Source organism: Calonectris borealis, chromosome 38 (assembly GCF_964195595.1).
Source record: "Calonectris borealis chromosome 38, bCalBor7.hap1.2, whole genome shotgun sequence".
Classification (NCBI taxonomy): domain Eukaryota; kingdom Metazoa; phylum Chordata; class Aves; order Procellariiformes; family Procellariidae; genus Calonectris; species Calonectris borealis.
Window position 1 is genome coordinate 332,817 of NC_134349.1, and position 23,886 is coordinate 356,702.

At 70.6% G+C, this 23,886-nt stretch overlaps 3 protein-coding genes across 9 annotated transcripts; 1 reads left to right on the top strand and 2 right to left on the bottom strand.

The window, feature by feature from the left end:
* Positions 1-1,215: 1,215 nt before the first annotated feature.
* Positions 1,216-13,485, top strand: MMP14 (matrix metallopeptidase 14). The gene is made up of 10 exons (XM_075135281.1): positions 1,216-1,303; positions 3,205-3,353; positions 4,180-4,302; positions 4,382-4,689; positions 6,531-6,692; positions 6,767-6,924; positions 8,239-8,377; positions 9,238-9,388; positions 10,897-11,012; positions 12,118-13,485. Exons 1-10 carry the CDS (start codon positions 1,223-1,225, stop codon positions 12,453-12,455), a joined length of 1,725 nt encoding a protein of 574 aa, XP_074991382.1. The 5' UTR covers positions 1,216-1,222; the 3' UTR covers positions 12,456-13,485.
* A 1,639-nt stretch (positions 13,486-15,124) lies between these two features.
* On the bottom strand, positions 15,125-17,642 carry MRPL52 (mitochondrial ribosomal protein L52). 3 transcript variants are annotated; one of them, XM_075135321.1, is made up of 5 exons: positions 17,371-17,642; positions 16,623-16,692; positions 16,451-16,518; positions 15,931-15,995; positions 15,125-15,269 (listed from the first exon to the last, which is right to left on the bottom strand). In XM_075135321.1, the coding sequence occupies exons 1-5, from the start codon at positions 17,492-17,494 to the stop codon at positions 15,228-15,230; spliced, it is 369 nt and encodes a 122-aa protein (XP_074991422.1). In that variant the 5' UTR covers positions 17,495-17,642; the 3' UTR covers positions 15,125-15,227. The 3 variants fall into 3 exon arrangements, with proteins under 3 accessions (XP_074991422.1, XP_074991421.1, XP_074991420.1); XM_075135320.1 differs by having other exon boundaries at positions 15,125-15,359; positions 16,632-16,692; positions 17,371-17,641; XM_075135319.1 differs by having other exon boundaries at positions 15,125-15,359; positions 17,371-17,638.
* Positions 17,643-18,218: 576 nt separating this feature from the next.
* On the bottom strand, positions 18,219-23,787 carry OXA1L (OXA1L mitochondrial inner membrane insertase). Of its 5 annotated transcripts, none has more exons than XM_075135264.1 (10): positions 23,703-23,787; positions 23,525-23,608; positions 22,979-23,264; positions 22,424-22,463; positions 21,423-21,508; positions 21,102-21,266; positions 20,413-20,517; positions 19,257-19,410; positions 18,488-18,568; positions 18,219-18,372 (listed from the first exon to the last, which is right to left on the bottom strand). In XM_075135264.1, the coding sequence occupies exons 1-10, from the start codon at positions 23,763-23,765 to the stop codon at positions 18,240-18,242; spliced, it is 1,197 nt and encodes a 398-aa protein (XP_074991365.1). In that variant the 5' UTR covers positions 23,766-23,787; the 3' UTR covers positions 18,219-18,239. The 5 variants fall into 5 exon arrangements, with proteins under 5 accessions (XP_074991365.1, XP_074991364.1, XP_074991367.1 ...); XM_075135263.1 differs by having other exon boundaries at positions 22,424-22,567; XM_075135266.1 differs by lacking the exon at positions 22,424-22,463.
* Between the last annotated feature and the right edge of the window lie 99 nt (positions 23,788-23,886).

Sequence of the window (23,886 nt, forward strand, 5' to 3'; positions counted from 1 at the left end):
TATAGGGACCCCAAATACCCCATGGGGATCCCTAAATACCCCATGGGGGACCCCTAAATACCTATAGGGACCCCTAAATACCCTTATAGACACCCCAAATACCCCATGGGGACCCGTCAAATACCTATAGGGACCTCAAATACCCCATAGGGACCCCTCAATACCCCGTAGGGACCCCAAATACCCCTATAGGCACCCCAAATACCCCATGGGGAGCCGTAAGTGCCCTATAGTGACCCCTAAATTCCTATAGGGATCCCAAATACCCCCATAGATACCCTAAATACCCCATAGGGGACCCCAAATACCACCAGGGACCCCCCAAATCCCCCTATAGACACCCCAAATCCCCCATAGGGGACCCCAAATACCCCGTAGGGACCTATAAATACCCCATAGGGACCCCAAGTAACCCTATAGGCACCCTAAATACCCCATAGGGGACCCCAAATAACCCACGGGGACCCCAAATCCCCTATAGACACCCCAAATCCCCCATAGGGACCCCAAATCCCCCATAGGGACCCCAAATACTCAGTAGGGGACCCCCAAATCCCCTATAGACACCCCAAATCCCCCATAGGGACCCCAAATACTCAGTAGGGGACCCCCAAATCCCCTATAGACACCCCAAATACCCCATAGGGGACCCCAAATACCCCACGGGGACCCCAAATCCCCCTATAGGGACCCCAAATCCCCCCTAGGGGACCCCAAATACCCCACGGGGACCCCAAATCCCCCCTAGGGGACCCCAAATCCCCCACGGGGACCCCCCCAAGTGCCCCACGGGGACCCCAAATCCCCGCGTGGGGCCTGGGGGGGGTCCCTCGAGGACACTGTGGGATGGGGGGGGGGTGTCGTGTGTGTGCCCCCCCCCCCCAACAGGACGATGACGTCAGAGCGCGTCACCCCTCCCGCGGACGCTGAGTCAGCGGGGAAGATGCTGAGTTGGGGGGGGGGGGGGGTCAGCCACATCCTGCCCCTCCCCCACCCGTCTGGACAGCCCATCCCCCCCCCACCCGCGTGACACCCCCCCCCCCACGGGGGGGGAGGGGAGGGGGGGGGTGTCCGGGCGCCGCAGCGCCCCCTGGCGGCCGCCGGGGGGTACAACCCCCCCTCCCCATTTTAGCCCCCCCCCCCCCCCCCAGCCCCGCCCCCCCCGGTCCCTTCCCCCGGCACCGCCCGGCCCGAGCCCAGAGCGGCCCCGACCGGCACCGCCATGGCCCGGGCCCTGCTGCTGGGGCTGCTGCTGGGGGCCCTGCCCCCCCCCGCCGCCCCCCAGCCCCGCTTCAGCGCCGAGGTGAGACCCCCCCCCCAGCCCCACCCCCCCCAGCCCCACCCCCACCCCCCCATCCTCCCCCATCCCCCCCCGTTAGGGCACCCCCCCACCCCCCCCTCCAGGGGGACCCGGGCAGCCGGGTGGACCTGGGGGGGGGGTCCCCGAGCAACTGGGGGTCCCCTCCGTGGGGACCGGGGAAGGGTGGGGGTCCCCTATGGGGGGGGTCCCCCTCCATGGGCTCCCCAGGCACCTGGGGGTCCCTTCCATGGCGACGTAGGGCTCTGGGGGTTTGGGGGTCCCCCTCCATAGGGACCCAGGGGTCGGGGGTTTGGGGGTCCCCCTCCGTGGGGACCTATGGGTCTGGGGGGGTCCCCTCCATAGGGACCCGAGGGTCGGGGGGTTTGGGGGGTCCCCCTCCGTGGGGACCCAGGGGTCTGGGGGTTTGGGGGTCCCCCTCCGTGGGGACCTATGGGTCTGGGGGTCCCCGAGCAGCTGGGGGTCCCCTCCGTGGGGATTCAGGGGTCTGGGGGTCCCCAAGCATCTCGGGGTCCCCCTCCGTGGGGATCTATAGGTCCGGGGGGTTTGGGGGGTCCCCCTCCGTGGGGACCTATGGGTCTGGGGGGGTCCCCTCCATGGGGACCCAAGGGTCTGGGGGTTTGGGGGGGGGGTCCCCTCCGTGGGGACCTATGGGTCCGGGGGGATCCCCTCCATAGGGACCCGGGGGTCGGGGGGTCCCCGAGCAGCTGGGGGTCCCCTCCGTGGGGTCTCGGGGATCCGGGGGTCCCCCTCTACGGGGACTCAGGGGTTTGGGGGTCCCCGAGCAGCTGGGGGTCCCCTTCGCGGGGACCGGGGAAGGGTGGGGGTCCCCTATGGGGGGGTCCCCCTCCATGGGCTCCCCAGGCACCTGGGGGTCCCTTCCATGGCGACGCAGGGCTCTGGGGGTCCCCGGGGGGGGGGGGCGGGGGGTCCCCCCAAATGACACGGGGGTCCCCAAGCACCCGGGGGTCCCCCCGAGGGGACACAGGGGTCCCCAGGGGGCCGGGGGGTCCCCCCCCAGGTGGCCCCAGGGCTCGGGGGGTCCCCCCCCCCCCCGTTTTCCCCGCTCCCCTCCCGCCCTCCTCCGCTGCCAACTTTCCCATTCCTTTGTTCCCGCTCCCCCCGGCTCCTCCCCGGCCACGTTTCCCCCCTCGCTCCTTCCTCTTCCTCCCCTCCCCGCCTTTTGCCGCCTTCCCCCCCCCCCCCCAAAAATACCCCCCCCCCATTTCCCCCCCTTCCCCCCCCCTTTCCCTTTTTCCGCATTTTTTCCCCCCAAAACGGCTGCTCCGCGCCCCCCCCATCCCTCCGTCCGCCCCCCCGTGTCCCCCCGTGTCCCCCCCCCCCGTGTCCGTCCGCCCCCACCCCCGCGTCCCTCCGTCCCTCTCCCCTCCCCCTCCTCCCTCCGTCCAATTTTCCATCCCCTCCCTCTGCCAAATCGCCTCCCCCTCCCCCCCCCACCCCCCCACGGGCCTCGGGGGCGGGGGAGGGGGGGGGGGACACGACACGGGACCGGCCGGGGCGGGGAAAGCCCAGAAATCACGGGACAGACGGACGGGGGGGGGGGGGGGGACCGCAGGACAGACGGACGGGGGGGGGGGGGGACCGCAGGACAGACGGACGGGGGGGGGGGGGGGACCGCAGGACAGACGGACGATGGGGGGGGGGTGTGACCGCAGGACAGACGGACGATGGGGGGGGGGGTGACCGCAGGACAGACGGACGATGGGGGGGGGGGGTGACCGCAGGACAGACGGACGCCCAGAATAACCCCGCGGGGGCCGGTAATTGCCGGGTGTTAATTTGGGCGCGGGGGAGGATTAGGGTTTTTTTTTGGGGAGGGGGAGGGGAGGAACCCACCTGCCCCTCCCCTCCCCTCCCCCCCCCAGGCGTGGCTGCAGCAATATGGCTACCTCCCCCCCGGCGACCTGCGCACCCACACCCAGCGCTCGCCCCAGTCCCTCTCGGCCGCCCTGGCCGCCATGCAGCGCTTCTACGGGCTGACCGTCACCGGCACCGCCGACGCCGAGACCCTCAGGTGGGGCCCGGCGCCCCCCGGCAGCCGCGGGGGCGGGAGTTGGGTTGTGGGGTCCTCCAGGAGCCAAGGGCTGGCGGGGGGTTGGGCTTCGGTCAACGCCCGTTGGGCTTCGGTCAACGGTTGTGGTGTTTCGTCAACGCTTGGTGGTCTTTCTCCAACTCTGGTTGGGTGGTTGGTCCTCCCGGTGGGTGGTTGGTCCTCCCGGTGGGTGGTTGGTCCTCCCGGTTGGGTGGTTGGTCCCCCCAGTTGGGTGGTTGGTCCTCCCGGTGGGTGGTTGGTCCTCCCGGTGGGTGGTTGGTCCTCCCAGTTGGGTTGTTGGCCCTCCCGGTGGGTGGTTGACCCTCTCGGTGGGTGGTTGGTCCTCCCAGTTGGGTTGTTGGTCCTCCCAGTTGGGTGGTTGGCCCTCCCGGTGGGTGGTTGGTCCTCCCAGTTGGGTGGTTGGTCCTCCCAGTTGGGTGGTTGGTCCTCCAAGCGTTCACCCCCCGCCCCCGGCAGCGAGGCTGGAGATGCTGCAGGCATCGGGGGGGGGGAGCGTGGTTGTAGGTTCCCGCGAAGGCCGTCAACGGGAAGTCGAGGCGTCGGTCGTCCCGGTGCCACCGCCGGTCGTTGGCGCGTCACCGGGGTGGTTGGGTTGTCGGGCCTCCGGGTGGCATCGGCGGTTGGGTTGTGGGTCCTCCAGCCGTCACCAGCGGTGGTTGGGTTGTGGGTCCTCCAGCCGTCACCAGCAGCGGTTGGGTTGGTCTGGCCCCAGCGGCCGTTGGCCTGTGGGTCCTCCCAGCCCCCCGGTGCGGTCCCCCGCCCACCCCGCCCTCCCCCGCCCCCGCAGGGCCATGCGCCGCCCCCGCTGCGGGGTCCCCGACAAATTCGGGGCGGAGATCAAGGCCAACGTGCGGCGCCGGCGCTACGCCATCCAGGGCCTGCGGTGGGAGCACCAGGAGATCACCTTCTGGTAAGGCGGCGGGCGGGGCGGGGCGGGGTGGGGCCGGGGCGGGGCCGGCGTCACCGACGGCCTCCTCCTCCTCCTCCAGCATCCAGAACTACACCCCCAAGGTGGGGGAGGCGGGGACCTTCGGGGCCATCCGCCGGGCCTTCGGGGTGTGGGCGGCGGCCGCGCCCCTGCGCTTCCGGGAGGTGCCCTACGGGGAGGTGCGGCGGGGCCGGGCGCCCCAGGCGGACATCATGATCTTCTTCGCCGAGGGCTTCCACGGGGACAGCACCCCCTTCGACGGGGAGGGGGGCTTCCTGGCCCACGCCTACTTCCCCGGGCCCCACATCGGCGGCGACACCCACTTCGACGGCGCCGAGCCCTGGACCGCCCGCAACGACGACCTCAGCGGTGAGGGGCGGGGCCTGGGACGGGTGATGGACCGAGGCGGGGGGGGCGGGGAGGTGTCCGCGTCCCCGTTGGGGGGCCTTCTGGGCTCAGTGAGGTCCAGGGGGGTCCTCATCCCAGTTGGGGACCAGTCAGGGCCGTTGACGTCTCCTCGACCCAGTTGAGGGTCCCCCTTGACCAGCCATGGCCATGGCGGTCTCCTTGACCCAGTTAAGGGTCCCCGTTGTCCCAGTAAGAGCTGTGGGGGTCTCCTTGACCCAGTTGAGGGTCCCCGTTGTCCCAGTAAGAGCTGTGGGGGTCTCCTTGACCCAGTTGAGGGTCCCCCTTGACCAGCCATGGCCGTGGGGGTCTCCTTGACCCAACTGAGGGTCCCCGTTGTCCCAGTAAGAGCTGTGGGGATCTCGTTGACCCAGTTGAGGGTCCTTCTCAGCTCAGTGAGGTCCAAGGGGGGTCCTTGTCCCAGTTTGGAACCAGTCAGGGCCATTGACATCTCCTCGACCCAGTTGAGGGTCCCCCCTTGACCAGCCATGGCCATGGGGGTCTTCTTGACCCAATTGAGGGTCCCCGTTGTCCCAGTAAGAGCTGTGGGGGTCTCGTTGACCCAGTTGAGGGTCCTTCTCAGCTCAGTGAGGTCCAAGGGGGGGTCCTCGTCCCAGTTTGGAACCAGTCAGGGCCATTGACATCTCCTCGACCCAGTTGAGGGTCCCCCCTTGACCAGCCATGGCCATGGGGGTCTCCTTGACCCAACTGAGGGTCCCCCTTGACCAGCCATGGCCATGGGGGTCTCCTTGACCCAATTGAGGGTCCCCCTTGACCAGCCATGGCCATGGGGGTCTCCTTGACCCAACTGAGGTCCCTCCTTGACCCAGCCATGGCCATGGGGGTCTCCTTGACCCAACTGAGGGTCCCTCTTGTCCCAGTAAGAGCTGTGGGGGTCTCCTTGACCCAGTTGAGGGCCCCCCCTTGACCAGCCATGGCCATGAGGGTCTCCTTGACCCAATTGAGGGTCCCCCTTGTCCCAGTAAGAGCTGTGGGGGTCTCCTTGACCCAGTTGAGGGTCCCCCTTGTCCCAGTAAGGGCTGTGGGGGTCTCCTCACCCCAACTCAGGTCCCCCCTTGACCAGCCATGGCCATGGGGGTCCCCTTGACCCAGTTGAGGGTCCCCCTTGACCAGCCATGGCCATGAGGGTCTCCTTGACCCAATTGAGGGTCCCCCTTGTCCCAGTAAGGGCTGTGGGGGTCTCCTCACCCCAACTCAGGTCCCCCCTTGACCAGCCATGGCCATGGGGGTCTCCTTGACCCAGTTGAGGTCCCCCCCTTGACCAGCCATGGCCGTGGGGGTCTCCTTGACCCAATTGAGGGTCCCCGTTGTCCCAGTAAGAGCTGTGGGGGTCTCCTTGACCCAGTTGAGGGTCCCCCTTGTCCCAGTAAGAGCTGTGGGGGTCTCCTTGACCCAGTTGAGGGTCCCCCTTGTCCCAGTAAGGGCTGTGGGGGTCTCCTCACCCCAACTCAGGTCCCCCCTTGACCAGCCATGGCCATGGGGGTCCCCTTGACCCAACTGAGGTCCCTCCTTGACCCAGCCATGGCCATGGGGGTCCCCTTGACCCAGTTGAGGGTCCCCCTTGACCAGCCATGGCCGTGGGGGTCCCCTTGACCCAACTGAGGTCCCCCTTGACCAGCCATGGCCATGGGGGTCTCCTTGACCCAACTGAGGTCCCTCCTTGACCCAGCCATGGCCATGGGGGTCCCCTTGACCCACTTGAGCCCCCCCCCCACTCCTGGGGTCTCCTCACCCCACCTTGTGTCCCCGGGGGTACCAGCTCCTCCCCCCTCCCCTCCCCCCAGGGAACGACCTCTTCCTGGTGGCCGTGCACGAGCTGGGCCACGCCCTGGGGCTGGAGCACTCCAGCGACCCCTCGGCCATCATGGCCCCCTTCTACCAATGGATGGACACCGAGGCCTTCGTCCTCCCCGACGACGACCGCCGCGGCATCCAGCAGCTCTACGGTTGGGCCCCGCCCCCCCCTTCCCAAGCCCCGCCCCGCCCCGCCCCCGCCCCGGTGCTGACGGCGTCGCCGCAGGGACGGGGACGGGTCCCAGCTGGCCGCCCGCCGGCCCCCGGACCACCGCCCGGCCCCGCAGCCCCCCCCGGCCCCCCGGGCCCCCCTACGGGCCCCGCATCTGCGACGGGAACTTCGACACCATCGCCATGCTGCGCGGGGAGATGTTCGTCTTCAAGGTGGGCGGGGCGGGGGCGGGGGCGGGGGGGTGGGGACGTGGGGATGGGGACGTGGGGGTGGAGGTGGGGACGTGGGGATGGAGGTGGGGACGTGGGGATGGAGGTGGGGACATGGGACCAGGGACGTGGGGGTGGAGGTGGGGACGTGGGGGCGGGGAGATGGAGATGGAGGTGGGGACGTGGAGGTGGGGACGTGGGGATGGAGGTGGGGATGGAGGTGGGGATGGAGGTGGGGACGTGGAGGTGGGGACGTGGGGATGGAGGTGGGGACGTGGGGATGGAGGTGAGGACGTGGGGATGGGGATGTGGAGATGAAGGTGGGGACGGAGATGGGAACATGAGGACAGAGGTGGGGATGGAGGTGGGGACGTGGGGATGGAGGTGGGGATGGAGGTGGGGAGGTGGGGATGGAGGTGGGGATGGAGGTGGGGACGTGGGAATGGAGATGTGGAGGTGAAGGTGGGGACGGAGATGGGGACATGAGGACAGAGGTGGGGATGGAGATGGGGACGTGGGACCAGGGACGTGGGGATGGAGGTGGGGACGTGGGGATGGAGGTGAGGACATGGGGATGGAGATGTGGAGGTGAAGGTGGGGATGGAGGTGGGGACATGAGGATGGAGGTGGGGACATGGGGATGGGGATGTGGAGATGAAGGTGGGGATGGAGGTGGGGACGTGGGGATGGAGGTGGGGACGTGGGGATGGGGACGTGGGGGTGGAGGTGGGGACGTGGGGGTGGAGGTGGGGACGTGGGGATGGGGAGATGGAGATGGAGGTGGGGACGTGGAGGTGAGGACATGGGGATGGAGATGTGGAGGTGAAGGTGGGGATGGAGGTGGGGACATGAGGACAGAGGTGGGGATGGAGGTGGGGACGTGGGGATGGGGATGTGGAGATGAAGGTGGGGACGTGGGATGGAGGTGGGGACGTGGGGATGGAGGTGGGGATGGAGGTGGGGAGGTGGGGATGGAGGTGGGGAGGTGGGGATGGAGGTGGGGATGGAGGTGGGGACGTGGGAATGGAGGTGAAGACGCGGGGATGGAGGTGAGGACATGGGGATGGAGATGTGGAGATGAAGGTGGGGATGGAGGTGGGGACGTGGGGATGGAGGTGAGGACATGGGGATGGAGATGTGGAGATGAAGGTGGAGATGAAGGTGGGGACGTGGGGACGGAGGTGGGGAGGTGGGACCAGGGACGTGAGGATGGAGATGGGGAAATAAGGACGGGGAGCAGGACGTGGGGAGCGGGACAGGGGGGCGCGGGGGCGGGGCTGGGGCGGGGCGGCGAGGTGACGCGGCGTCCCCGGGCAGGAGCGGTGGTTCTGGCGCGTGCGGGAGGGGCGGGTGCTGGAGGGGTACCCCCTGCCCATCGGGCACTTCTGGGTGGGGCTGCCCCCCAACATCAACACCGCCTACGAGAGGAAGGACGGCAAGTTCGTCTTCTTCAAAGGTAGCGGGCGGGGCCGGCGGGGCGGGGCCGGCGGGGCGGGGCCACGGGCGTGGGGATGGGGGGGGTGGAAATATGGAGGGGGGGAGGTGGGGACGTGGGGTGGGGACGTGGGGATGGAGGTGGGGACATGAGGACGGAGGTGAGGACATGGGGATGGAGATGTGGAGGTGAAGGTGGGGATGGAGGTGGGGACGTGGGGATGGGGATGTGGAGATGAAGGTGGGGATGGAGGTGGGGACGTGGGATGGGGACAAGGACACAGGGGTGGGGACGGGGACAGGGGGGTGGAAATGAGGAGGTGGAGACGGGGACATGGGGTGGGGACATGGGATGGAGGTGGGGACGTGGAGATGGAGGTGGGGATGGAGGTGGGGACGTGGAGATGGAGGTGGGGACGTGGAGATGGAGGTGGGGACGTGGGGGTGGAGATGGAGACGTGGGATGGGGACAAGGAGACAGGGATGGGGACGGGGACGTGGGATGGGGACATGGGGACGTGGAGGTGGGGATACGGAGTGAGGACATGGGGATGGAGATGGAGACGTGGGATGGGGACAAGGACACAGGGGTGGGGACGGGGACAGGGGGGTGGAAATGAGGAGGTGGAGACGGGGACATGGGGTGGGGACATGGGGACATGGGATGGAGGTGGGGACATGGGATGGAGGTGGGGACGTGGAGATGGAGGTGGGGATGGAGGTGGGGACATGGGGATGGAGGTGGGGACATGGGGATGGAGGTGGGGACGTGGGGATGGAGGTGGGGACATGGGGATGGAGGTGGGGACGTGGAGATGGAGGTGGGGAGGTGGGGTGGGGAGGGGGGGTGGGGACGCGGGGTGACGCGGCCCCCCCGGCCAGGGGACAAGCACTGGGTGTTCGACGAGGCGGTGCTGGAGCCGGGGTACCCCCGGGCGCTGCGGGACCTGGGCCGGGGGGTCCCCACCGACCGCCTGGACGCCGCCCTGCTCTGGCTGCCCAGCGGCAAGACCTACTTCTTCCGGGGGAACAAGTGGGTGCCGCCGCCGGACCTTCTGGGACCTTCTGGGGACCTTCTGGGGCTTCCTGGGACCTTCTGGGACCTTCTGGGACCTTCTGGGGCTTCCTGGGACCTTCTGGGACCTTCTGGGGACCTTCTGGGGCTTCCTGGGACCTTCTGGGACCTTCTGGGACCTTCTGGGGACCTTCTGGGACCTTCTGGGGCTTCCTGGGACCTTCTGGGGACCTTCTGGGACCTTCTGGGGCTTCCTGGGACCTTCTGGGACCTTCTGGAGCTTCTGGGACCTCTTGGCACCTTCTGGGATCTTCTGAGACCTTTGGGGACCTCCTGGGACCTTCTGTCACCTCTGTCACCTCCTTTCACCTCTTTGGCACCTCCTGGCACATCCAGGGACCTCCTGGGACCTTCTGGGACCTTTGGGGACCTTCTGGGACTTTCGGGGACCTCTTGGGACTTCCAGGGACCTTCTGGGACCTTCTGGGATCTTTGGGGACCTTCTGAGACCTCCTGGGACCTTCTGGGACCTTTGGGGACCTCTTGGAACTTTCTTCTCACCTCTCTGTCACCTGCTGGCACCTCTTGGGACCTTCTGGGACCTTCTTGTCACCTCCTCGTCACTTCTGTCACCTCCTTTCACGTCCCTGCCACCTCTTGGGACCTTCTGGGACCTCCTTGTCACCTCCCCGGGCCCCCTCCCTGTCCTCCTCCCCATCCCCTGTCCCTGCGGTGACGTCCTCCTCCCCACGCCTGTGGTGATGTCCCCATGGCCATCCCCATGCCCACCACGATGTCCCCATGGCCCTGGTGGTGTCCCCATGGCCATGGTGATGTCCCCATGGCCATCCCCATGCCCACCACGATGTCCCCATGGCCCTGGTGATGTCCCCACGGCCATGATGGTGTCCCCATGGCCATGGTGATGTCCCCATGGCCATCCCCATGCCCACCATGATGTCCCCATGATGTCCCCATGTCTCTGGTGGTGTCCCCACGGCCATGATGGTGTCCCCAAACCCATGGTGATGTCCCCACGCCTGTGGTGATGTCCCCATGGCCATCCCCATGCCCACCACAATGTCCCCATGTCCCTGGTGATGTCCCCATGGCCCTGGTGCTGTCCCCATGGCCATCCCCATGCCCACCATGATGTCCCCATGATGTCCCCATGGCCCTGGTGGTGTCCCCATGGCCATGATGGTGTCCCCATGGCCATGGTGATGTCCCCATGGCCATCCCCATGCCCACCATGATGTCCCCATGATGTCCCCATGTCTCTGGTGGTGTCCCCATAGCCATGATGGTGTCCCCAAACCCATGGTGATGTCCCCATGGCCATCCTGATGCCTATGATGGTGTCCCCATGTCCCTGGTGCTGTCCCCGCGGCCCTGGTGGTGTCCCCATGGCCATCCCCATGGCCACCATGATGTCCCCACGATGTCCCCACGGCCCTGGTGATGTCCCCACGGCCCTGGTGGTGTCCCCGCGCCCCCGGTGACGTCCCCGCGCCCCTGCCCCCCAGGTACTACCGCTTCAACGAGGAGAGCCGGGCCGTGGACCCCGACTACCCCAAGGGCATCGAGGTCTGGGGGGGCGTCCCCGAGGGCCCCCGCGGCGCCTTCATGGGCCCCGACGACGGTGAGGGGGGGTGGGGACACGGGGGGGACACGGGGGGACATGGGGGGACATGGGGGGACGGGGGGGACACGGGGGGGCAGGGGTGGCGCGGGGTCCTAACTGGCATCTCTTCTCTCCCCACCCCCTGTCCCCCCCTGTCCCCCCCTGTCCCCCCCATCCCTCCCATCCCCCCGATGCCCCCAATGTCCCCAATGTCCCCTGTCCCCCCTGTGTCCCCCAATGTCCCCTGTCCCCCCCATGTCCCCCAATGTCCCCGTACCCCCCATGTCCCTGATGTCCCCATGTCCCCCCCATCCCCCTGTCCCCCCATGTCCCCCATATCCCCATGTCCCCTCCATGTCCACATCCCCCCATGTCCCCCATGTCCCCCCCATGTCCCCCCGATGTCCCCGATGTCCCCCATGTCCCCTCCATCCCCCTGTCCCCCCTGTGTCCCCCATATCCCCCCAATGTCCCCGATGTCCCCCAATGTCCCCCCATCCTCCCGTCCCCCCCAATGTCCCCGTCCCCCTCATGTCCCCATGTCCCCCATCTCCCCTGTCCCCCCGATGTCCCCCCAATGTCCCCACCACCCCCCTGTCCCCCCGTCCCCCCATGTCCCCGTCCCCCCCACGTCCCCGATGTCCCCGTCCCCCCAATGTCCCCATGTCCCCCCATCCCCCCGATGTCCCCGATGTCCCCCCCATGTCCCCAATGTCCCCATCCCCCCCACGTCCCCAATGTCCCCATGTCCCCCCAATGTCCCCTGTCCCCCTGTCCCCCCCATGTCCCCCCCATGTCCCCAATGTCCCCGTCCCCCCAATGTCCCCGATGTCCCCATGTCCCCCCGTCCCCCCCATGTCCCCCCATGTCCCCGTCCCCCCGATGTCCCCGATGTCCCCGATGTCCCCCCCATGTCCCCCCACGTCCCCGTCCCCCCACGTCCCCGTCCCCCCGATGTCCCCGATGTCCCCATGTCCCCCGTCCCCCCCATGTCCCCCAATGTCCCCGATGTCCCCCCCATGTCCCCATCCCCCCCACGTCCCCAATGTCCCCATGTCCCCCCAATATCCCCCGTCCCCCCCATGTCCCCCGCTGTCCCCGATGTCCCCCCGTCCCCCCGCAGCCTTCACCTACTTCTACAAGGGGGACGGCTACTGGAAGTTCGACAACCAGCAGCTGCGGGTGGCCCCCGGGTACCCCAAGTCGGTGCTGCGGGACTGGCTGGGCTGCGGGGGGGACGCCGGCGGGGCCCCGCCCCCCTCCCCGCCCCCCCAGCCGGGGGAGGGGGGGGACACCGAGGTCATCGTCATCGAGGTGGGGGCGGGGGCGGGGGCGGTGGCCGCCCCCCTGGCGCTGCTGGGGGGGGCGGGGGGGCTGGCGGCCCTGGCCCTGCTCTGCCGCCGCCGCGGGCCCCCCAAGCGCCTCCTGCGCTGCCAGCGCTCCCTCCTGCCCCGCGTCTAGCCACGCCCCCCGCCGGGACACGCCCCCCGCGCCCCGCCCCCCCGGGCGCCGCCCCCCGCCCCACCCACCCCCCCCCCCTTCATCCCCGACACGGAGCTGGGAGGGAGAGCGGCCGGGAGGCCCCGCCCACTGGGGGGACACGCCCACCGGGAGGCCACGCCCACAGGGGGACACGCCCACGGGGGGACACGCCCCCGGGGGGGACACGCCCACCGGGGGACACGCCCCCGGGGGACCCCCCCTCCCCTCCAGTCTCATGGGGGAGCTGTTGGGGAGCTGCTGGGGAGCCAGGAGGCCACGCCCCCCGGAGGCCACGCCCACCCCGAGGCCACTCCTCCTGGAAGGCCCTCCCACGGGAGGCCACGCCCGCCGGGGGGACACGCCCCCTGGGGGGAACACCCCCACCCCCAATCCCAATGGGGAGGGCAAGGGGGAGCTGCTGGGGATCCAGGAGGCCACGCCCCCTCGGAGACCACACCCCCTGGAAGCCCCTCCCACCCGGAGGCCCCTCCCACCAGGAGACCACACCCACCAGGGAGCCACCCCCCCCTCCAGCCTGGGACCCGGGCGGCCACGCCCCCCCGCTCCTCCCCCCGTGGCCACGCCCCGCGTGGCCACGCCCCCTCCCTGCCAGCCCCACCCCCTTTTGCAGCCTTCCCGGGGGGGGAGGGGCTGTGCCCTCCCCCTCCCCGTGGCCCCGCCCCTGCTCGGTGTGGGTGGGGCTTGGCGTGGCCACGCCCCCTCCCTTTCCTCCTTATGGTGCTCTGGGCGGGGCCACGCCTCAGCCCCGCCCCCTCTCGGTGGGGGGAGGGGTCACGACCCTTGACCTGGCTGGGAAAGGTCAGTGGTAAGCCCCGCCCCTAACCGCAGGGCCGGGGGGGCGGGGCCTCGAGCCACCTCCCCTCCCCCCCGGCCAGCCAATCCCCCTGAAGGGGGCGGGGTCCATCCGTAGAGCGGAGGCCCCCGATTGGCCGGCGGGGCGGGGGGGGCGGGGCCGCTTGACGCAACCGATGCCTATGCAGGGACAGGGCGGGGCTATGCAAAGGAGGGGCGGGGCTATGCGAAGGAGGGGGCGGGGCCCGGTGTACATACGGGGGGAGGGGCGGCGGGACGCGTTTTTTACCGTTTTGGGGTTTTTTGGGGGGGCCCGGGGAGGCCCCGCCCCCTCCTGCGGGCCGGGAGGGGGGAGGGGCCCCGGCCCGGGGGGGAGGGGCGGGGGGCGGAGTAATTAATTAATAATAATTAATAAAGGAAAGCCCGGAGGAGAGGGGGCGGGGCCCTGGCTGGTTTGTACTGGGAGCGGCTGGGGGGAGGGGACTGGGAGCTACTGGGAGCACTGGGAAGAGAAAAGGGGGTTACTGGGAGCACTGGGAGGGGATTAAGGGTTACTGGGAGGGAACTGGGGGTTACTGGGAGCACTGGGAGGGCATTAGGGCTTACTGGGAGGGAACTGGGGGTTACTGGGAGTACTGGGAGGGGATTAGTGGTTACTGAGAGGGGACTGGGGGTTACTGGGAGCACTGGGAAAAAGGGGGTTACTGGGAGCACTGGGAGGGGATTAGGGGTTACTGGGAGGGAACTGGGGTTTACTGGGAGCACTGGGAGGGCATTAGGGCTTACTGGGAGGGGACTGGGGGTTACTGGGAGCACTGGGAGGGCATTAGGGCTTACTGGGAGGGGACTGGGGGTTACTGGGAGCACTGGGAGGGCACTGGGGGTTACTGGGAGCACCATGAGGAGGACGGGAGGTCACTGGGGGTTACTGGGAGCACTGGGAGGAGGATGGGAGGTTACTGGAGGCTACTGGGAGCACTGGGAGGAGTGCAGGGGGGGGTCACTGGGGGTTACTGGCAGCACTGGGAGGAGTGCAGGGGATCACTGGGGGTTACTGGCAGCACTGGGAGGAGAACGGGGGTCACTGGGGGTTACTGGGAGCACTGGGAGGAGGGCGGGGGGGTCACTGGGGGTTACTGGGAGCACTGGGAGGAGGGCAGGGGGGTCACTGGGGGTTACTGGGAGCGCTGGGAGGAGGGCGGGGGGGTCACTGGGGGTTACTGGGAGCGCTGGGAGGAGGGCGGGGGGGTCACTGGGGGTTACTGGGAGCGCTGGGAGGGGGACGGTGGGTCACTGGGGGTTACTGGGAGCACTGGGAGGAGTGCAGGGGGTCACTGGGGGTTACTGGGAGCACTGGGAGGAGGATGGGAGGTTACTGGAGGCTACTGGGAGCACTGGGAGGAGCGCAGGGGGTCACTGGGGGTTACTGGGAGCACTGGGAGGAGGGTGGGGGGGGTCACTGGGGGTTACTGGCAGCACTGGGAGGAGTGCAGGGGATCACTGGGGGTTACTGGCAGCACTGGGAGGAGAACGGGGGTCACTGGGGGTTACTGGGAGCACTGGGAGGAGGGCGGGGGGGTCACTGGGGGTTACTGGGAGCACTGGGAGGAGGGAGGGGGGTCACTGGGGGTTACTGGGAGCACTGGGAGGAGGGCGGGGGGGGGTCACTGGGGGTTACTGGGAGCGCTGGGAGGAGGGCGGGGGGGTCACTGGGGGTTACTGGGAGCGCTGGCAGCCCCCCCAGTCCCGTGCCTGGGCCGCGCGCCCGGGCGATGACGTCACCGGCCGCCACATCTGGCGCGGGGGAGGGGCGGCGCGTGACGGGCGGGGCCGCGTTTTGGGGCAAAACCCCCGCTTTTATTCACACAAAGTTGGGGGGGGGGGGCGGGGGCGAACCCCCTCCCCCCGCCTCCCCCGGCCGGGAGGGTCGCAGGCTCCTCACTGGTCCGTACTGGTCCGTACTGGGCGGCGCTGGGAGCCCTTGGGGCGCAGGCGGGGGCTGGGCGCTGCCCCCCGCTCCCCTCCCCCCGCCGCCGCCTCCAGGGCCCGGCTCAGCGTCACCGCCCGGCGCTGGGGGGACACGGGGTTTGGGGGGGTTTGGGGGGGGTCCCGGGGGTTGGGGGGGGTCCCGGGGGTTGGGGGGGTCCCAGGGGTCTGGCTGGGGGGGGTCCCGGGGGTTTGGGGGGGTCCCAGGGGGTTTTGGGGGGGGGGGGGATCCCAGGGGGTCGGGGGGGTCGCAGGGGGTTGGGGGGGTCCCAGGGGTTTTGGGGGAGGTGTCCCAGGGGTTTTGGGGGGGGGGGTCCCAGGGGTCGGGGGAGTCCCAGGGGGTCGGGGGGGTCCCAGGGGTCTGGCTGGGGGGGGTCGCAGGGGTTTGGGGGGGGGTCCCAAGGGTTTGGGGACCCCCAGGGGTCCAGCGAGGGGTCTCAGGGGTCAGGGGGGATCCCCAGGGGTTTGGGGGGGTATCCCAGGGGTTTGGGGGGGGGGTCCCAGGAGTTTGGGGGGGGTCCCAGGGGTTTGGGGAGTCCCAGGGGTTTGGGGGGGGCTTCCCTGGGGTTTGGGGGGTCCAAAGGGTTTGGGGGGCTGTCCCAGGGGTTTGGGGGGGGTCCTAGGGGTTTGGGGGGGGTCCCAGCCCCCCACTCACCGCCAGCTCCTCGCTCTCCCGCAGCCGCCGCTGCTGCCCCTTCCACAGCGGGGCCGGGCGCCCGTCTTGGGGGGGGGGGGGGGGGGGGTCAGGGACCCGGGCCGCCCCTCCCCCACCCCCAAAAAGGGACCCAGGCCGACGGGGCACCCCCCCCCCCCCCCCTTTTAGGGGCGCCCCCCCCACTTTAAAATGCCCCCCCCATTTTGGGGTCCCCCCTATTTTGAGATCCCCTGCTTTTGGGGTGCCCCCCCCCCTTTAGGGTCCCTTCCCACTTTGGGGTCCCTCCCCATTTTTGGGTACCCCCCCTCTATTTTGGGCTGCCCCCCCTTTAAGGTACCCCCCCCCCATTTTGGGGTGCCCCCCCTTTAAGGTACCCCCCCCCTTTGGGGTGCCCCGCCTTTAAGGTACCCCCCCCCATTTTGGGGTGCCCCCCCTTTAAGGTACCCCCCCCCCCTTTGGGGTGCCCCGCCGATTTTGCAGTCCCCCCCTTGGGGCCCCCGGGTCCCCCCGTGCCCCTCACCGGCGAAGGCCCAGTCGGGGGGGTCGCGCAGGGGCCCGTACCCGGCCGTGCTGGGGGCCAGGCCCTGCCTGGGGGAGGAGGGAGGGGGTGGGCACGGGGGGGGGGCACGGCGCCCCCTCCCCCACCCCGGGGGACCCCCACCCCCCCCCCACCCCCCCGCCCGGGGCCTTACGCCACTCGCCATTGGCCGATCCGCTGGGCGGGGCGGGGCAGGGGCCGCAGGGAGCGGGCGTGGCGCTCAGCTGGGGGGCGGGGAGAGGGGGTGGGGTCAGGCAAGCCCCGCCCACAGCCGTTAGCCCCGCCCCTATCCCGTAGCCCCACCCACACCGCCTTAGCACACGCCCCCCCGTCTTCCCTGCCACCCTGTCCCACTAGCCAAGCCCCGCCCACTCGGCAGGCCACGCCCACAACTCATAACCCCTGCCCACAACCATTCAGCCCCGCCCACAAGTATTCAGCCCCACCCTCATGTCTTCAGCCCCGCCCCCAGGTGACTAGCCCCTCCCCTTTGCCCCCCATTCCCCATGCCACGCTTTGCCGCCCCCCAGACCACGCCCCCCGCGGTCCCCAGGCCACGCCCACACCCAATTAGCCCCGCCTCTTTACCTTAGTCCCGCCCCCATTCGCTAACCACGCCCCATCCTCATTCACACCACCCTTGCCGGGCCCAAGCCCCGCCCCCGCTTTTAGACCACGCCCCCGCACTGGTAGCCCCGCCCCGCCTCTAAGCACCGCCTACATTCGATTAGCCACGCCCCCTCCCCGTCTTTAACCTCTCCCGCGGTTTTTTCCCCTTCCCCCCCACACCGCACCTCACGGAGGCCCCGCCCACACGCTCGTAACCCCGCCCACACGCCCTTAACCCCGCCCACGCCCTTTATCCCCGCCCCCCGCCACCCCCCCCCCCCCCCAGCGCGCACCGAGCCGCATGATCCTGCGCGCCGCCATGCCCGCCGCCGGAAGTGACGCTACGCTGCCCCACGTGACCGCGGGGCGGTGCCGGCCCGCCGCAAGGCCCGCCGCTTCCGCCCGGGGCGCCGCCATGTTGTACGGCGCGGCCGCCGCTGCGCGCCGCCATCTTGCCCGGCCGCCATTTTAAGCGGGCGGAGCGCTACGGCGGCCGCGCGGCGCCGAACCGCGAAACGGCGTCCCCGGGGCGTCAGGGGCCCCCCAGGTGAGTCCGGCCCCCCCGGGGCTGAGGCCCCTCCTCGGGACCCCCCAGAGGCTCCCGGGCCCCCCCACGCCGTTGCCTGCCCCCAAAATCGGTTTCAAGCCCCCCCAAAGCTCAAACCCCCCCCAAAATCGGTTTCAAGCCCCCCCCGAAGCTCAGACCCCCCCCCAAATCGGTTTCAAGCCCCCCCCGAAGCTCAACCCCCCCCAAATCGGTTTCAAGCCCCCCCAAAGCTCAGACCCCCCCCAAATCGGTTTCAAGCCCCCCCAAAGCTCAGACCCCCCCAAAATCGGTTTCAAGCCCCCCCAAAGCTCAGACCCCCCCCAAAATCGGTTTCAAGCCCCCCCAAAGCTCAGACCCCCCCCAAAATCGGTTTCAAGCCCCCCCAAAGCTCAGACCCCCCCCAAATCGGTTTCAAGCCCCCCCGAAGCTCAACCCCCCCCAAATCGGTTTCAAGCCCCCCCCAAAGCTCAGACCCCCCCAAATCGGTTTCAAGCCCCCCCCAAAGCTCAGACCCCCCCAAAATCGGTTTCAAGCCCCCCCGAAGCTCAACCCCCCCCCCAAATTGGTCCCAAGCCCCCCCAAAGCGCAGGCGGAGGCGGGGTGTTGGGGGGGTGTTTATTGGGGTGCCCCCCCCTCCCCCCTCAGCCCAGGGTCTCCTTCCAGGGGCGCTTGGGGGGGGCGGGGGGGGCGGGGCCGGCCCCGCCCGGGGGGGCCAGGGGGTTGTGGGCGAAGGTCTGGCGCAGCGGCCCTGGGGGGGGGGAAAAGGGGGGGGTCAGGGAGGGGTCCCCCGGGGGTGCCCCCCCCCCCGAGGGGTCCCCCCGACCCCCAGGGGTGCCCCCCCCCCCCCCGGGTGCCCCCCTCACCCTTGGCGGCCATGTCCAGGTGCTGCCGCAGGCGCCGCTGCCGCTCCTCGCCGCGCTGCGCCGCCTGCGCCTCCCGCCACTCTGCCCCCCCCCGTCAGCCGGGGGCAGGGGGGACCCCCCGAACCCCCCTAGCGCCTCAGAGTCCCCCCGAGACCCCCGGAACCGCGGGTACCCCCCAAAGCCCCCCCCCCAGAGGTCCCCAAAGACCCCCGTGACCCCCCCCAGCCCCCCTTCACCCCTCCATGACCCCCCCAGACTCCCCAAAACTCCCCCAAAACTCCCTCAGCCCCCCCGATGCCGCCCCAGCCCCCCATAACCCCCGCAATGACCCCCCCAAAGCCTCCGTAACCCCCCGTAACCCCCCTAATGACACCCTAATGACCCCCTAACCCCCGCAAAGCCCCCCATAACCCCTCCAATGACCCCCCCAGCCCCTCCAAAGCCCCCCATGACCCCCCCAAAGCCCTCCCAAGCCTCCTCGACCCCCCCGACCCCCCCATGACCCCCCCCGAGCCCCCCATGACCCCCCAAAGCCCTCCCAAGCCCCCCCGACCCCCCCCGAGCCCCCCATGACCCCCCAAAGCCCTCCCAAGCCCCCCCGACCCCCCCATGACCCCCCCAAAGCTCCCCCTGACCCCCCCCAAAGCCCCCTCAAGCCCCCCATGACCCCCCAAAGCCCCCCCCTGACCCCCCCCAAAGCCCCCTCAAGCCCCCCCTGACCCCCCCCGAGCCCCCCCCGACCCCCCCAAACCCCCCCGCCCCCGCTCACCCTGCCGCAGGCGGCCCAGGAGCCCCCCGGGGCGGGGGGGGGGCGGGGCGGCGGGGGGGGGCACGCGGAGGCGGGCGCGCACGGCCGGCACCCGCAGCAGCCCCGTCTGCGCCAGGCTGAAGGCGTTGGACGTCAGCCAATAGGTGAACACCGCCTGCCCCGGGACACGCCCCCGTCAGCACCTGGCCACGCCCCCTCCCCCGCCGCGGGGACACGCCCAGGGGGCGGGGCACAGCCGATGGCGAGGTGCGGGGGCCCGCCCAGGAGGCCCCTCCCCCAGCGGGGAGGCTCCACCCCCACCCTAGGAGGCTCCTCCCACAATAGGGAGGCCCCACCCCCACCCTAGGAGGCCCCTCCCACAATAGGGAGGCTCCACCCCCATCCTAGGAGGCCCCGCCCCCATCCTAGGAGGCTCCTCCCACAGCAGGGAGGCTCCACCCCCATCCTAGGAGGCCCCACCCCCACCCTAGGAGGCTCCTCCCACAATAGGGAGGCTCCACCCCCATCCTAGGAGGCCCCACCCCCACCCTAGGAGGCCCCTCCCACAATAGGGAGGCTCCACCCCCACCCTAGGAGGCTCCTCCCCCAGCAAGGAGGCCCCACCCCCATCCTAGGAGGCTCCTCCCACAGCAGGGAGGCTCCACCCCCACTACAGGATGCTCCCCCCACATCAGGGAAGCCCCACCCCCATCCTAGGATGCCCCTCCCCCAGCACGCAGGCTCCACCCCCACCCTAGGAGGCTCCTCCCACAATAGGGAGGCTCCACCCCCATCCTAGGAGGCTCCTCCCACAGCAGGGAGGCTCCACCCCACCACAGGATGCTCCACCCACATCAGGGAGGCCCCGCCCCCATCCTAGGACGCCCCTCCCCCAGCACGCAGGCTCCGCCCCCACCCTAGGAGGCCCCTCCCACCCCCAGAGGGGCCCCACCAACCACAAAGCGGCTCCTCCCGACGCTCCGACAGCCCCGCCCACCTGCACACAAGCCCCTCCCCCCGGGGAGAATGCCCCGCCCACCCGCTGGAAAGGTCCCACCCACTGCCACCAGACCCCGCCCCTGCAGTTAGACCCCACCCCCTTCCTAGCAGAGGCCCCTCCCTCCCTTCAGGCCCCACCCCATCAGGCCCCGCCCCCCCAGGCCCCGCCCCCGCTCACCGTGGGGAAGTGGAGGATGAAGGGCAGGAAGAGGAGGGGCAGGAGGCGGAGCAGCTGCCGCACCGCCCCCGCCCCCGGGCTGGCCACGCCCGTCTCCGCCCCCACCTGCGGGCGGGGACAGCGACCCCCCGCGTTTACGTAGGGCCTACGCAAACACCCCGCCCCCCGCGTGCGTGCGGGGCCCGCCCCAACGCCTAAGTTTACGTAGGGCCTACCTTAACCCGTGTTTACAGAAAGGCTCCCCCTAAAGTTTCTGTAGGACCTACCCCAACCCCCCGTGTTTACCTCAACACCAACCCTTTTTGTAGGACCTACCCAAACCCCCCCGGTGTTTACCTCAACGCCAACCCTTTTTGTAGGACCTACCCAAACCCCCCCGGTGTTTACCTCAACGCCAACCCTTTTTGTAGGACCTACCCAAACCCCCCCGGTGTTTACCTCAACGCCAACCCTTTTTGTAGGACCTACCCAAATCCCCCGCCTTCACCCCAATCCCATTGATTCCTGTAGGACCTACCCAAACCCCCCGGTGTTTACCTCAACGCCAACTCTTTTTGTAGGACCTACCCAAATCCCCCACCTTCACCCCGATCCCATTGATTCCTGTAGGACCTACCCAAACCCCCCGGTGTTTACCTCACCGCCAAGCGTTTCCGTAGGCCCTACCCCCCCCCCGTGCCCCCCCGCACCTCGAGGACGAGCCAGGTGGAGGCGGTGACGAGGAGGGGCAGGACGTAGTAGGGGTCGGAGGTCGTCAGGTCGGGGAACCAGGCCACGCCCCCCCGCTGCAGCCCCGGCACCGGCGCCGCCGCCATCTTCTGCAGCGCCAGGAAGAAGGAGACGAACAGGGGGGTCTGGCCGACCCCCCCCACCCTCAGACGGGGGGTCCGGACGCCGGGGTCCCCCCCCCGAATCCCGGGGTCCCCCCCCGAATCCCGGGGTCCCCCCCCAATCCCGGGGTCCCCCCCCCGAATCCCGGGGTCCCCCCCCAATCCCGGGGTCCCCCCCACCTGCACCAGGGGCACCAGGAAGCCGCGCAGGGGGTTGACGTCGTGGCGTTTCTGGTAAGCCGCCAGCTCCGAGTAGGCACGGGCCACTGCGGGGAGGGCGGGGCTTGAGGGGGAGGGGGCGGGGCCTGGGGAGGGCATGCCCCCTTGCCGCCAGCCCCGCCCCTCCCCAAAGCTGACACCCCCCCAAATTTTTATATAGACGCTACCGGCGCTTTAAGAGCTCAGCTGGCCTTAAAGCCCCACCCCACTGGATCAGGCCACGCCCACAGAGGCTTCACCCCGCCCCCGAAGCCCCGCCCCCAAGGCACCACCCTTGCTGAAAGCCCAGCCCTATTCTAGGCAGCACTATCAACCCCCAGGCTCCGCCCCCAGCCCCAAAGCCCCGCCCCTACCCTGGAAACTCCTCCTCCACCATGGCACACAGCCCCGCCTCCAGCTTTGAAGCCCCACCCCTTCCTCAAGCACCAAGTGCAGCCCCAGTGCCACCGCCCACCCTTTTGGAGGCCACGCCCCTTGCTCGCTGGCCCCGCCCCCTCCCCAGAAGCCCCGCCCACTCTCCCAGAGCCCCTCCCCAGCCCGCAGCAAGCACAGCCCGTGTCCCCGCCCCCATCTTGAGGCCACTCCCCCTACCAGGTGACCACGCCCCCAGCTCCTAGGCCCCGCCCACTCCCCCCGAGCCCTCCTCCAGCCTGCACAGCCCAGGCATTGCTGCTCCCTATTGGAGGCCCCGCCCCCTGCTTGCTGACCACGCCCCCTCCACAGAAGCCCCGCCCACTTGCCCAGAGCCCTGCCCCAGCCCGCAGCGGGCGCAGGCCCCGCCCCCTGCTTGGTGGCCACACCCCCTGCTTGGTGGCCACACCCCCTCCCCAGAAACCCCGCCCACTCGCCCAGAGCCCTGCCCCAGCCTGCAGCGGGCGCAGGTCCTGCGCCAGCCCCCACGTGCAGGCCCCGCCCCCTGCCCCGCCCCCGCCGAAGCCCCGCCCCGGCGAAGCCCCGCCTACCCTGGAACTGGTCGCTGCCCCGGCGGGCCTCGGCCAGGCGCTGGGAGAGCAGCTGGAGCTGGGGCAGGTGGGCGGCCAGGCGGGCGGCCTGGCGCTGCCCCCGCACCAGGAGGGGCAGCAGGGCCAGCCGGGCCCCCAGCGTCCCTGGGGGGCACCCGCCTCAGCCCCCGCCCCGCCCCAGGGAGCCCGGGGACCCCCGGGGAGCCCAGAGCCCCCCGGGACCCCCAGAGCCCCCCCCCGCCCCACAGGGAGTCCCAGAGCCCCCCCAGCCCCATAGGGACCCCCTGGACCCCATAGGGACCTCTCCCAGAGCCCCACAGAGCCCCTCCAGCCCCTCAGGGACCACCCCAGAACCCCCCCCGCCCCACAGGGAGTCCCAAAGCCCCCCCAGCCCCATAGGGACCCCCCCAGCCCCATAGGGATGTCTCCCAGAGCCCCACAGCACCCCACTCCAGCCCCACAGGGCAACTCACCGGTCCCCTGTAGCCCCTCAGAGGCCCCCCCCACCCCACAAAGGCCACCCCAGCCCCACGGAGCCCCCCCGGCCCCGCTCACCCACGGCGATGGCCCCCCACCAGGGCAGCCCCACGTCCAGGTGCAGGAACTGGAGGAAGTTTTGCACCAGCCCCACGGGGGTGAAGGCCCCCAGCCCCAAATCCTCCAGCCGCACCTCCCCCTCCAGCCCCACGGCCGCCGGGTCTAGACCCACGGCGGGAGGCTCCTGCCCCACGGCGGGGGGGGCCTGACCCGTGGAGGGGGGGCTCTGCCCCACGGCGGGGGGGGCCTGACCCGTGGAGGGGGGGCTCTGCCCCACGGCAGCTGGGGGGGCCAGGGAGGCTGCCTGGCAGGGGGAAAAGAAGGGGGAGTTACAGGGGGGTCTGCCCCACGGCCCCCCCAGCCCCCCCATCCTGCCCCACGGCCCCCCAGCCCCCCCGTCCTGCCCCACGGCCCCCCAGCCCCCCCATCCTGCCCCACGGCCCCCCAGCCCCCCCCGTCCTGCCCCACGGCCCCCCCCGAGCCCCGATCTGCCCCCCAGCCCCCCCAAATCCATCTCCTCTGCCCCCCAGCCCCCGCCCCCGAGCCCCCCAGGCCCCCCCTCACCGGGGCGCTGGCGGTGGCGAGGGCTCGGGGGGCGGGGCCCAGCCCCAGGGGGGGTCTCCGGGGCCAGAGGGGCCCCCGCAGCGTCTGGGGAGAGGAAAAGGGGCACGTGTGACGTCACGGCCCCTCAGCATGACATCACCGGCGCCCATCCCCCCGCAGGCAGGTGCCCCGGCCCCACCTGCGCCCGCAGGGCCCTGAGGAGCGGCCGGAGCCGCGGGGCCGCCGCCGCCGCCGCCATCATGGTGGCCTGAGGGGAGAGGGGAGAAGGGGGCGGGGCCGAGGGCGAGACGGCGTCGCGCATGCGCAAAAGCGGGGGAGGGAGGAGCCGGCGGCGCCATGGCAGGTGCGGGCTGCCCGGGAGG

Excerpts from the sequence above, each read along its gene's own strand:
- MMP14 (XM_075135281.1), top strand. The coding sequence starts at position 1,223 with ATGGCCCGGGCCCTGCTGCTGGGGCTGCTGCTGGGGGCCCTGCCCCCC. Across the intron at positions 1,304-3,204 it reads AGCCCCGCTTCAGCGCCGAG|GCGTGGCTGCAGCAATATGG; the intron begins GTGAGACCCCCC and ends TCCCCCCCCCAG. Across the intron at positions 8,378-9,237 it reads CAAGTTCGTCTTCTTCAAAG|GGGACAAGCACTGGGTGTTC; the intron begins GTAGCGGGCGGG and ends CCCCCCGGCCAG.
- MRPL52 (XM_075135319.1), bottom strand. The coding sequence starts at position 17,494 with ATGGCGGCGCCCCGGGCGGAAGCGGCGGGCCTTGCGGCGGGCCGGCAC. Across the intron at positions 16,519-16,622 it reads ATCGGCCAATGGCGAGTGGC|GCAGGGCCTGGCCCCCAGCA; the intron begins GTAAGGCCCCGG and ends CTCCTCCCCCAG. Across the intron at positions 15,996-16,450 it reads CCCCGACTGGGCCTTCGCCG|ACGGGCGCCCGGCCCCGCTG; the intron begins GTGAGGGGCACG and ends CCCCCCCCCAAG.
- OXA1L (XM_075135263.1), bottom strand. The coding sequence starts at position 23,765 with ATGATGGCGGCGGCGGCGGCGGCCCCGCGGCTCCGGCCGCTCCTCAGG. Across the intron at positions 23,609-23,702 it reads TCAGGGCCCTGCGGGCGCAG|ACGCTGCGGGGGCCCCTCTG; the intron begins GTGGGGCCGGGG and ends TCCTCTCCCCAG. Across the intron at positions 21,509-22,423 it reads GGGCAGCGACCAGTTCCAGG|TGGCCCGTGCCTACTCGGAG; the intron begins GTAGGCGGGGCT and ends CCCTCCCCGCAG.